At 35.6% G+C, this 11,227-nt stretch overlaps 1 protein-coding gene across 1 annotated transcript in view; it reads left to right on the top strand.

Annotated features, from left to right (window-relative positions):
• The first annotated feature begins 4,284 nt into the window (after positions 1–4,284).
• LOC135217444 (protein O-mannosyl-transferase TMTC2-like) overlaps positions 4,285–11,227 on the top strand; it is a 214,711-nt gene continuing 207,768 nt past the window's right edge. Inside the window, 1 exon segment of the mRNA XM_064253314.1 lies at positions 4,285–4,419. Coding sequence (XP_064109384.1) covers positions 4,334–4,419 — 86 coding nt within the window. The 5' untranslated portion in view covers positions 4,285–4,333.

Raw genomic sequence — 11,227 nt, 5'->3', positions numbered from 1 at the left:
TTACAGAATAATGGTCGTATTGTATCTATGCTCGGCTCACAAACACTTTCATAAAAATGCTTGAAAACGTTGAATATCGTGTTTTATCTGCAAACAAACGGTCGTATTGAATTTGTATTCCAAACCCCAAACTTTTTCATGGAAAATTATAACTTTTTTCTTGGATTTTCATATATTTCTTGTCTTCGTAGCGAATGACACTGAACAGAACTGTTACTCAACCCGCGAAACATTTCATGAAAAAATCGTGAAAAATTAAGAAGAGTTTTTTTCTGTACCTTATCTGTCCCCTGGAAAAAGGTTGCTTTTATGCTTTGTTTACTAAAATAATTGTATAAATTATGAGCTAGAAATAATTCTGCGCTTAGACGCTTTCTCTTTATTACAGGCAATATGTTGCAAAAGATCCTAGCATCGGGCGAGAAACCATTTCATGAAAAATTCAGAAAATTACAGATTCCTTCATTTGGACATGGAATCTTGCTTGCAGATGAATATGATAATGGTATGGCTCGTCATTTCAAACTTTCTTTTCAACGGAGGAAAACAAGCAGAGTATTTAATGTTTCATAGACAACTTTTTTCGTTAGATATTTTATGCAGAAAATGTATTTTCGACAGTAATTTAATAGGGAATTGTAAATAATAATATATGCAAGTAATATACAAGTATTTTACAAACGCTCGTATGTACGTGTGTTTCGGGAACCAGAAAAAAAAGAAAAAGAGATTGCCAAAAGGTTTCGGGTAAATTAAACTCTACATATAAAGATAGATTTTGACAAATATGCGCATGCTGAAAAGCACGTATTTACTCATATATATATATATATATATATATATATATATATATATATTATATATATATATATATGTGTGTGTGTGTGTGTGTGTGTGTGTGTTTGTGTGTGTGTGTAACACAGACAATTTATATATATATACATATATATATAATAATTATAATATATATATATATATATATATATATACATATGTGTGTGTATGTATGTTTACATGCGTTTATGCGTGTTCGTGTGCGCTCGCACATGCGCATATGCGTGTGTAGATGCAATAACGGAGAATATATCTCAATATGGTTACTGACGCGTTATTTCTACGTATTTTTTTTGTTCACTTGTTTTTTCCCGAGTATGATTGATGGTTTCTCTCTATATCACTGTTTTTTTTTTTTTTACACAGTTATTTCTTGTTGATTCATTTGTGATAGATATGTAGTATTATTACTTTTTCACGATAAAACAAACGTAAATTTTTCATCTCTCAAGAAGAAAACGTATCCCCATTACCAGTTGTATGTATATGTATGTATGTATATTTGATTATATATATACATATATATGTATATATACATACATACTATATATATATATATATATATATATATATATATATATATATATATATATTAATCCGTTAAATCTTATGTTATGTCTTTAGTTCTGTCTATTAATTTTACCGCATTAACTGTTATTTTCACCACTACTCGTCATTATTATTCATATCTACTGACTACTACTACTGCTACTATTAATTATGATAATAAGGTGAAAGCTATTAAAAACGTGATGGCATAACAATGAAAGAGTATTTAATTTCAGTATATCAACTGTATTTGGCGTTTAAATTGTGTGGGACTTCAACTCCAGGTAAGAAGCAATCCAAGAGTTCGCTTCGGCAGTTTCGAAGTCCAGAAAGCAATCATTCTCTGTCGATGGTCAGTTGACATTCCGTGCCCAAGTAATTGGATATTTCTTCTCGGCTACTTCTTACATGATACGATGGCACAGTGCTTTTTCATTCCTGGAAATCAGACCCACGGAGATAAGTAGCCAAACACGTACACAAATGTATCTATCTATCTATCTCTATCTGTCTCTGTTTTTCTATCTAGCTATATATATATATATATATATATATATATATATATATATATAAAATAGTAAATACCGTAGCGATCAATTTTAGTAACAAACTTTTTTTCGGTTTCTCCATATACGTCACCATTATTAACGCAAGAAAATATTACTATTATTAACGTTAAGAAAATGTTTTTCACTTTCTACTGTCTCCCCTGTCCTACTGAACGCCATATTGTCTCCCATGCTTTTCAAAACAAGTTCACCAAAGCAGTTTAGACCAATTATAGGTTTTCTTTTGCGAAGGTAAAACGTTGAACAAGGACATCAAAGCAATTAGTCTCATGGGAAAGTATTCTTTCGCGGTAAGGATATCTTTCCTAGATTCCACTGCTCCTTTTCCTGTGTCCGCTCCTGCGAATGCTGTCAGGTTTTTATATTTTACATTTCATTTCATTGTCACGATGGGATTTGTGATTTTTTGTTTAGGGAATGAAAAAATTAAATCGGGTCTTAGCTTATAAAGCCTACTGGCATTATAGAAAATTTTGAGTAAAAAGAAAACTGACAACCTAAGTCATATAATATACTGTGTAGGTACGATATTATAACTAGGATAAGTTATCTCCAGATTAGGAACGTGAAGCTATTATACTCAAGCATTCTGTAAAGGCAAATAATTTATCAAATTATTTACTGTATTACTGTAGGTTCATATCACTAGAATAGTTGAAATGAGTTTGATAAATATAAATCTAAGAATATTATCAACATAATATTTCAAGTAAGTATTTGAAGAAATATATGAGGATGAAGAAACTGAATAACGAATCGAAATAAATTACGTATGAGATTATTAATAAATATTTGAATAACAAATTTGAAATTTTTTCTCAGATATGGCAGTAACCAGATACTGAGGTATGAATTAAACTGGCGTACCCAAAAGAGATTTTATGAATTACGTTCAGATAATACCATTTTATGGTCCATCTCCGGCACGGGAAGAAAGCATTTTTGCAAATGCTTTGGAACGACCGTTCATTCGCCTTTCTTATTTACACTGCTGATCGTATGCGACCCACTGGAAATTGCCTAATCCAGTTCTTTCAACAGGACATGTGAGAAAACACAGCTACCAAAAACTATACTAGACATTAGTGTTCACCTTCCTTCATTATTAAGAAATTTTTGTAACACAGGCGGTACCGTTGAGTTTTAAGACCTGTCTCCGTATCCTGTCAATTTTGGTGTTGCTTCTTGCAATGGAATTCAAATCTTCTTCATGCATGGTCGGGACGTATACCATAAGTTTTTTCTGAGACTCAACACAATTCTTTCTTGACCATAGGATAGAGCGAGCTGAATGTTTAATTCAAGGTCTAAAGAATACTCTCTAAACCTTTTGTTGTTCAGCTGTTAGTTAGCTGCTCTAACCTTGGTCTCTTTGTCATATCACCGGACAAATTAACACTTGAGTACACGAAGAGAGAACATTATTTGTTGAGAAATACTCTCCAGAGGTTGGTGTATCGGCGGAGGACCACACACACACACACACACACCTGTCACAGAAATCCTCGTTACGGGACACTTCGTCTTTTTCACCTTCCGCGAAGAGTGAAATTTGACACAAGCAAAGGCAAGCATTGATGAAAAAAACACCGTTTAAGAAAAAACAAGCAAGCAAACGATAGCACCTGTTTATACTGGAAGACGACGAGGTATCCAACGATGAAAAGAGACAGAGAGACTCTTGCGTCTTAGATGGGAGATGGGCTTTCGCACTCCAAAAACTGATTGACAGGGGGACTCGGCGACGATGATGCTAGTGCACCCTTGCGTGCGCTTGCGTGCGTGTGTGCGTACGTGCAACTCTGTGTCCATTTGGGACCTGTTTTTTTCATCTTTGAAATATTTTGCTGGAATGGATGTTTTCTCTGGAGTTGCTCTGTGTAAGCGACAAGATCGTGGTAATCACATTTCTCTCCCGTTTCCTTTGGCAGTGATGGAATTGTGACGAATGATGGGAAGGATAAATTGCCAAAAGAGAAAAATCAGATAATAAATAGGAAATATCATGAAATCAGAAAGACATAAAACAAAACTGAGATAATAAAAAAAAGCCCGTGGAGAGAGAGAGAGAGAGAGAGAGAGAGAGAGAGGAGAGAGAGAGAGAGAGAGAGGTGAGAGAGAGAGAGAGAGAGAGAGAGGAGAGAGAGGCCTGAAGGCAAAGTGGGATAGAGGGAATGGGTTGGGCGGGGGAAGCAAGGGGGGAAGACGAGTTGAAGGAGGATGGGGGAGAGGGATGTGAGGGAGTCGGGAGGTGGTTTGGGTTATGGTGGTGGTAGTGGTAGAGGTGGTGGCAAGAGCCAGCCAGCCAGTGGTCGAGTTCGTCGGTACAATCATTGAGTGAGTGGCGGTGGTAGCGCGCGCACGTCGGTCATGGAGTCCCTATGGAGCCAGTTTTGATTACAAGCTGCGTTACAGCATTCTTCCTGTATTTCAACACGCTAGACGCCGAATTTGCCTACGATGACAGGTAAGGTTCCGACTGAGTGCTGCAGACAGTGCCGTGGGGTGCCTCCTACGACGACCCAGAGAGAAAAAGCGTGAAAAAGCCAGTCTTCGAGATTACGCTGGGCTGTGTGTATGTGTGTGTGAGTGTGTGTGTGAGAGAGAGAGAGGTTGTGCTGGCAAGAGGGACGGGACGATCATCTTGTTTACATAGTGGACGCTGAGACCGGGACGGCCCTTGGTGTTGTTGGACGACGACGAACCATCCCGCTCATGTTTTCGACGGACAAGTCTTCCTTCCTTGGAGGACGGTCGTGATGCTGTTTCTGCGTGTCCCTTGGACGTGTGGTCCTCAGGTCCTGACCGCCTCCCTCCAGCAGAGAACGATTCCGAGGAGCGGTGTCTCGAAAACCAGCGACTGTAGGCTGCAAGAAAAGGTCCAACAACTGAGTGACGAAGTGTGAGCTTGTGACACTCTTCAGCAGCTGCGGGAGGAAGAATCAATCCTACGGGAACAACCTAAGGTGCGACAGACAACAGCAGGCATGACGTCGTCGTCCTCGTCGTCTCAGCAGCAGACTTCGTGTTCCTCTCATCTCCTCCTCCTCCTCCTCCTCATCTTCCTCCTTCTCCTCCCCCATTGCGCTTATCGCCTGACACGAAGATCTGGATGCGACAACGGGGACTTTTATGCCGGAGCACCAAGTGTCAAGAGGAACGCGGCCCTTTTGACGATGTATCTGGAGGTGACGCGTCCTGGATGACAATGAGTGCGAGGCAAAAGAAGAGGGCAGCAGCTTGCCTGCCAGTGTCACACTGGACGCTCATGTCAGGAAGCAGAAGCTAAGGAACAGAGAGAAAGAGAGAGAGAGAAAGAGAGAGATCCTTTCAACGTTGTTCCTCGGACTCTCCGGTAATTATCATCACCTCCATCATCCTTCAACGGGACGGTGGCGGCGGCCCAGGGATATTTCATGCTCTGTGTAAATGGGCGGTAAGTCATCTCTCGAAATTCCTTTAGTCTGTGTGTCAAAGACAACGCAGCTTTTCTCTTGTGACGGGAGAAAGAAGAATTTCACCGCCAATCAGACACTCCCTTGTGCTTACCGCCTGCCAGTGTGCAACAAGAAACCTTCTCCGTGTTGAAATTGAGTCTTAACATGTCAGACGATAAGGCCTAGGAATACCGCAAGAATTACCGCTGATCTGTCCCACTCCACCGCTGAGTGACCGCTGTAGAGGCTTCCGACATATTCCCGCAGAGCCCACGTGGGCTTCAAAACCAACAGGTGAGATTTCCTTAACCAGTGATCACCCTAAAGAGAGACTTTACGATCTTCCTTATTATACTCGATAAAATGCAAACAGAAACAAAACTTTATAAAAGTAGATTATGGATAGTGAAATAAAGAAAAAACTGTGTGATACTCTCGCTTCCAATATGGAGTACCTATTAACACAGTCCATATAGGCAGTGTTTGTGACTAAATCGTGTAAGAATATTTATGAAGTGGTGATTAATCGCTTTCGCACGAATAATATGACAGAAAGCGTGCGACGGCTGGAAGTGTGCGTTAACGGCCCGTAGAGTTATTTGCGGGCTGAACTTTGCATTATACTGGGGGACCCCACTGGCATGCTCTCTGTTCACCGATTATCTCCAGTTTTGTCAAGTTCTTGTGTTTATGAATGACGAATAACACCATATTTGAACGTTATTGGATGAAGGTCGGGCTGGGTGCGAAAAGTAGGAGATTTAATCTCTAAAGAGTAGAGATTTTGGATGGTTTGCGGAGATAGAATTTCACAAGACTGTTTGACAGGGGCTTGTAATGGATGGGCTAGGTTGGAGTATACTTAGAAATAGATTTTAAATCATTTTTATCTTTATTGCAGATCAGCTGCCTTGTCTGTTTACTGTTCTCTAGACTTCGTTGAGTGATAATGATTTTCTAAAGTGATTTAATCATTTATTTTCAAATTAATTTTTTATTAATTCAGAAGGTGTATGCATTTTGGCATAGGAATCTGAGATGCTACTTAATTTTTAATGTACATAAAAATCAGGAGATATAAATTATTGTAACATACGTCAAGGATTAGATGATAAGATTTTTTATAAAGTAACTGATACTGACAAAATTAATATCTAGACAAAAGGACAAAAATTCCGGCCAAATTAAGTTTTGTAAAACTCCCAAGAAATGTAACTGGTATATATAAATAAAGACCTTGGATACCGAAGCAGGTATGCAGTGTTCAGAAAAGTTCAAATAAACGTTTGTAGTATTATTTGATTTTTTTCATCTTCAGATTTCAGCGATGACGGTAATGAATTTATCGGCATCGTTGATTATATAGATAACCATAGCATATAGGATATATATATATATATATATATATATATATATATATGTGTGTGTATATATATATATATATATATATATATATATATATATATATATATATATATATATATGCGTGTGTGTGTATGCAGATAGGTATTTCTTTATTCTCGCATATATTATTATTGTCAATATTATTTGAGAATAGTAGAGGTGTCAGTAAATTCATCAATAGCTAATGTCAAAACAAACAATAATAATTCTTCGATAATTGAATTTTTATAATTTTCATCTGAATAATACAAACGCAAATTATTACTTATTCATCATGTACGATAAATCTCAATTTCAAGTGTCCTGATATTATAACGACTGCCCTTTCATTGATTATGATTTAGGGAAATATGACCAAATATTGAACTCTCTCTCTCTCTCTCTCTCTCTCTCTCTCTCTCTCTCTCTCTCTCTCTCTCTCTCTCTCTCTCTCTCGTCTCGAAATTAAATAATAAAAAAAAATTGGTGAATGTTATTTATGTCAAACACGATGGAAAATTAACTGAGTGCACATTTTTAAATATCTCCATGGTTTGTCTAGTAAATGAAAATAAAAAATAGGAAATAAATCGAATATTTTGTTTTAATTTTAAAAGTGCAATGAATCGAATTTATCAACCCCTTGCCGTATTGTTGGGAAAAAATTCAATAAAAATATGTATTCATTTGTTTGTTTATTGTATATTCTACGAAGAAAATTAATTGAATTTATAAACCGCTTTTTAGGGGAGAATTAATTTTTCTATGTAAAGTTATGCTTTCTACGTGAAAAATTAATCGAATTAATAAACCAACTTACGAATAAAAAAAAAGATAATAATAATAATAAATTTGTTTGTTTATCGTACTTTCTACAACAAGAGATGGATCGAATTGATAAAACACTTGACGCATTGTAGGCTGGGTCACAAGAAAAAAATCAGAATTAATATACTTGTTTATTGTATATTCAACGAGAAAATAAAGCTTTTTAATAAACCCCTTTACGCGTTGTAGGGCGGTACTCACTAAAGAAAAAACGGGATTAATTGTTTGTTTATGATACATTCTACATGAAAAATTAACCTAATAAATAAACCACTGTACGCTTTGTGGGGCAGTAAACAATAAAAAAGGAGTAATTTATTTGTTTATTGTACATTTTACAATAAAAATTAAGCGAATAAATAAACCACTTTAAGCATTGTAATGCAGAACAACAACAAAAAAGTTGATCGTATATTTTACTAGAAAAATTATGGGAATTTACAAACCACTCTACACACTAGGATAAAACATTAGAAAAAAAAAGCTTAAAGAAATCCCACCCACAACGCTCGGAAATCCTTTGACTGGCTGTCAAGTATAGGCACTGACACTTGAGCGAACAAAATTCCCTCTCTGGTCACAATCAGCCAAGTCCATGTGGAGGGCCACTCGCTACCGCTGCCGAATATCTGTGGCGTATCTCAACAAGTCGGGAATTTATTGCTGGCGACAATAAATTCGTTATCGCTTCAGGAGTTGACACTCCGTCCCGGAGTGATTTGGGGGAAGGGGTGGGGTTGTGGAAGGAAGGCCTTGGAATGGCTTTGAAATTATGATGATGATGTTCACGAGGAGGCTTATTCACCGGCCTTTGGCGTAGTTTCGTGAATTGAAAATTCAAAAATAATAAGCATGGATGGCATTGGCGAAGATAGCAACCGCATTAATTAGGGAAGGATTGCAGCAACGGTAATTTGATGGGGATGGCGTTAATGATGATAACTCTCATTATCCAAAGAGAAGATAATGTAAATAATTTTATAATGGCGCTTTTCGTACCTGTCTTATTTAAATTGTGTGTGTATATATGTATGTATATATATATATATATGTATATATATATATGTATATATAGTATGTATATATATATATATATATATATATATATATATATATATATATATATATATATATATATATATATATATATATATATATATATATATATATATATATGATATATATATATATATATATGTATATATATATATATATATATATATATATATATATATATATATATATATATATATATTCTGTGCTTGCATTACTGAATCATTTATCGAAGTAAGGATAATTAATTTATATACCTTCCGTTCGTATGTATCCATTTACCGAGTTCATATTCTGTACTTCCACAATTAAGTAAAAGGAGGAAATGAAAATAATAAAGTGAAATATTTTTTTCGTTATTAATATAACGGGCAAATTTTGATATTGTTGGTGACGAATCGTATAGTAGTTTGGGCGAATATTTTAATCAGGTCACCATTTATGTTAATATTCGTTTTGAGACGTACAATTATTTACTTTAATTATATTATATATATATATATATATATATATATATATATATATATATATATATATATATAAAGGTTTACTTAACAATGAGAATACAATACTTGGAGTTGCTATCGTTATTTTACTTGGTTGAATTGAAAACGAATTTGAATACCGTTGAATATAAATTATAATCTGGTACGTGCAATTAATTTGTGAATTCTTATCAAATCTGACTTTAATCACATTTGTCGGTAAATTGTTACGTTCAGTGAATAAATATTATTTAGTAAATTCACGCCAAACGTTGAATCTAAATAGCCCTGATGTGAGATATAATTTATCACAGTAACAATAGTTTTGTTAGTCATATGAATTATTGATTAATTAATGATAATTTATGTGCAATAACTTTTGCAAGTTCGGAAAAATAGACATACTAGTACCTCTGACAATTAAGAAATTCGTATGGTAACAGATATGTTGACAAAGAATATCGAAAGTTATATAATATGAAAAGGTGAATAATAAACTTTGTTATGCTTACAATCATTCCTTTAATTCACAGGGAAAGGTAAATCTGAAATACCGGTGTTTGTTAACTGTTTTTTTTTTTTTTTTTTTTTTTTTTTATTCGAGCTTCAAGCTAACAGTAGCCTCCATGATATTAAAAGATAACATTTATTCTCTTAAGCTCGAAATTGAGAGGCGATTCAATTGAGTCAATTCCTGTGATTCATGATTATGTAAGCAAATCAAATCAATTAAGCGCAGTTCAGGAATGAATGGATAAATATTTTCCGGGAGACTGATTCATAAGAGTACGAAAATTCCTGAGCGAAATAGAGAGAAGATCTTGAAATGAAGGCATTTGGAGAGACGAGTGAAATTTTCCTGACTTTAAGTGTTTTTTCCGTTTTTTTTTTCTTTTTGTTAGCCTGGTTTGATATGTTTAAATTGATTTGGAAACTGAGATTAAATTATAAGCTTAGTAACCGTTATTATTATTATTATTATTATTATTATTATTATTATTATTATTATTATTTTTATTATTATCATCATCGTTGCGATCCTTGTTGACATTAATTATTATTCGTAATGATAATCCAGACATTGCTAATAATGCAATGGCAAAATAAAAATAAAAAATTGATTCTTAATGAAAAAAAGTCCAGAAAATAAATAATCATACTAAACCGAACTCCTTTTCTATTTGGTTCCCTCTTCCAGCAGTTCGTCCTCTCGCTCCTGCCGAAATACCTCCTACAAATGCACCCTTTCTCCCCTTCCTCCTAACACTCCCACCTCCATAACTCCCCCGCCCCCATCCCGACAAATGTATGGGGTTTATCTAAGACACCTCCGCCGGTATAACATCTCAACTGGGAACAATGGGAAACTGCCCATCCCGCATGTTGGTTTAAAGTGATTACATATTTTTTCTTTATTGTTTCGATACCTTAAACACCTTCGGTGTTCGTCCCTAAGGGACCTCTACGGTGGGGGGGCACTCCCCCAGACCCGTAGAGGACCGGACCCGCCGCGGTCAGGGACCGCCGGGTGGGTTGTACGGAGGAGGAAAAGACTGAGCTATAAATTTCATCGCAGATGAAATGCAAGGGGATTTAAAGTAGGGGATCGAACAGCTGGTCTCTTAATTAATGGCCGCGTGTCATAATCTTTCGGAGGCCGGGGCTCGCGCTATAATTGCCGGTTAGACTTATCCTTTACAACATCGCTTGCTGATTGGCCGATAGCTGCGGCTTCTTCGCCATTCGAGGCACAACTTTATGCCGAAATGAAATGCATTTTGCGAAAGATGTTTTGATATCCGATAAGCATGAGAAGTCATCCGGCAGTCAGGTAGCGGTGACTGGCTGAGTGATCATATTGTATCATCGCGAAATCCGGAAGTTTCAATACGCTCAAAAAAAACTTGGGTCATTTCAGAGCGGTTTACAGAAAACGCAGTTAGTAATATCCTAATGTTTAAATATGTATCGATATTTAGGATTCATACTGTAAATTAGAACGCCATATCATTTGCGTAACTGAGGAAAATATTAGGGTATATATTTATTATATATAATATATATACATATATAATATATATATATATAT

Source organism: Macrobrachium nipponense, chromosome 7 (assembly GCF_015104395.2).
Source record: "Macrobrachium nipponense isolate FS-2020 chromosome 7, ASM1510439v2, whole genome shotgun sequence".
NCBI lineage: Eukaryota > Metazoa > Arthropoda > Malacostraca > Decapoda > Palaemonidae > Macrobrachium > Macrobrachium nipponense.
This window is presented reverse-complemented; position numbering and strand designations above follow the sequence as displayed.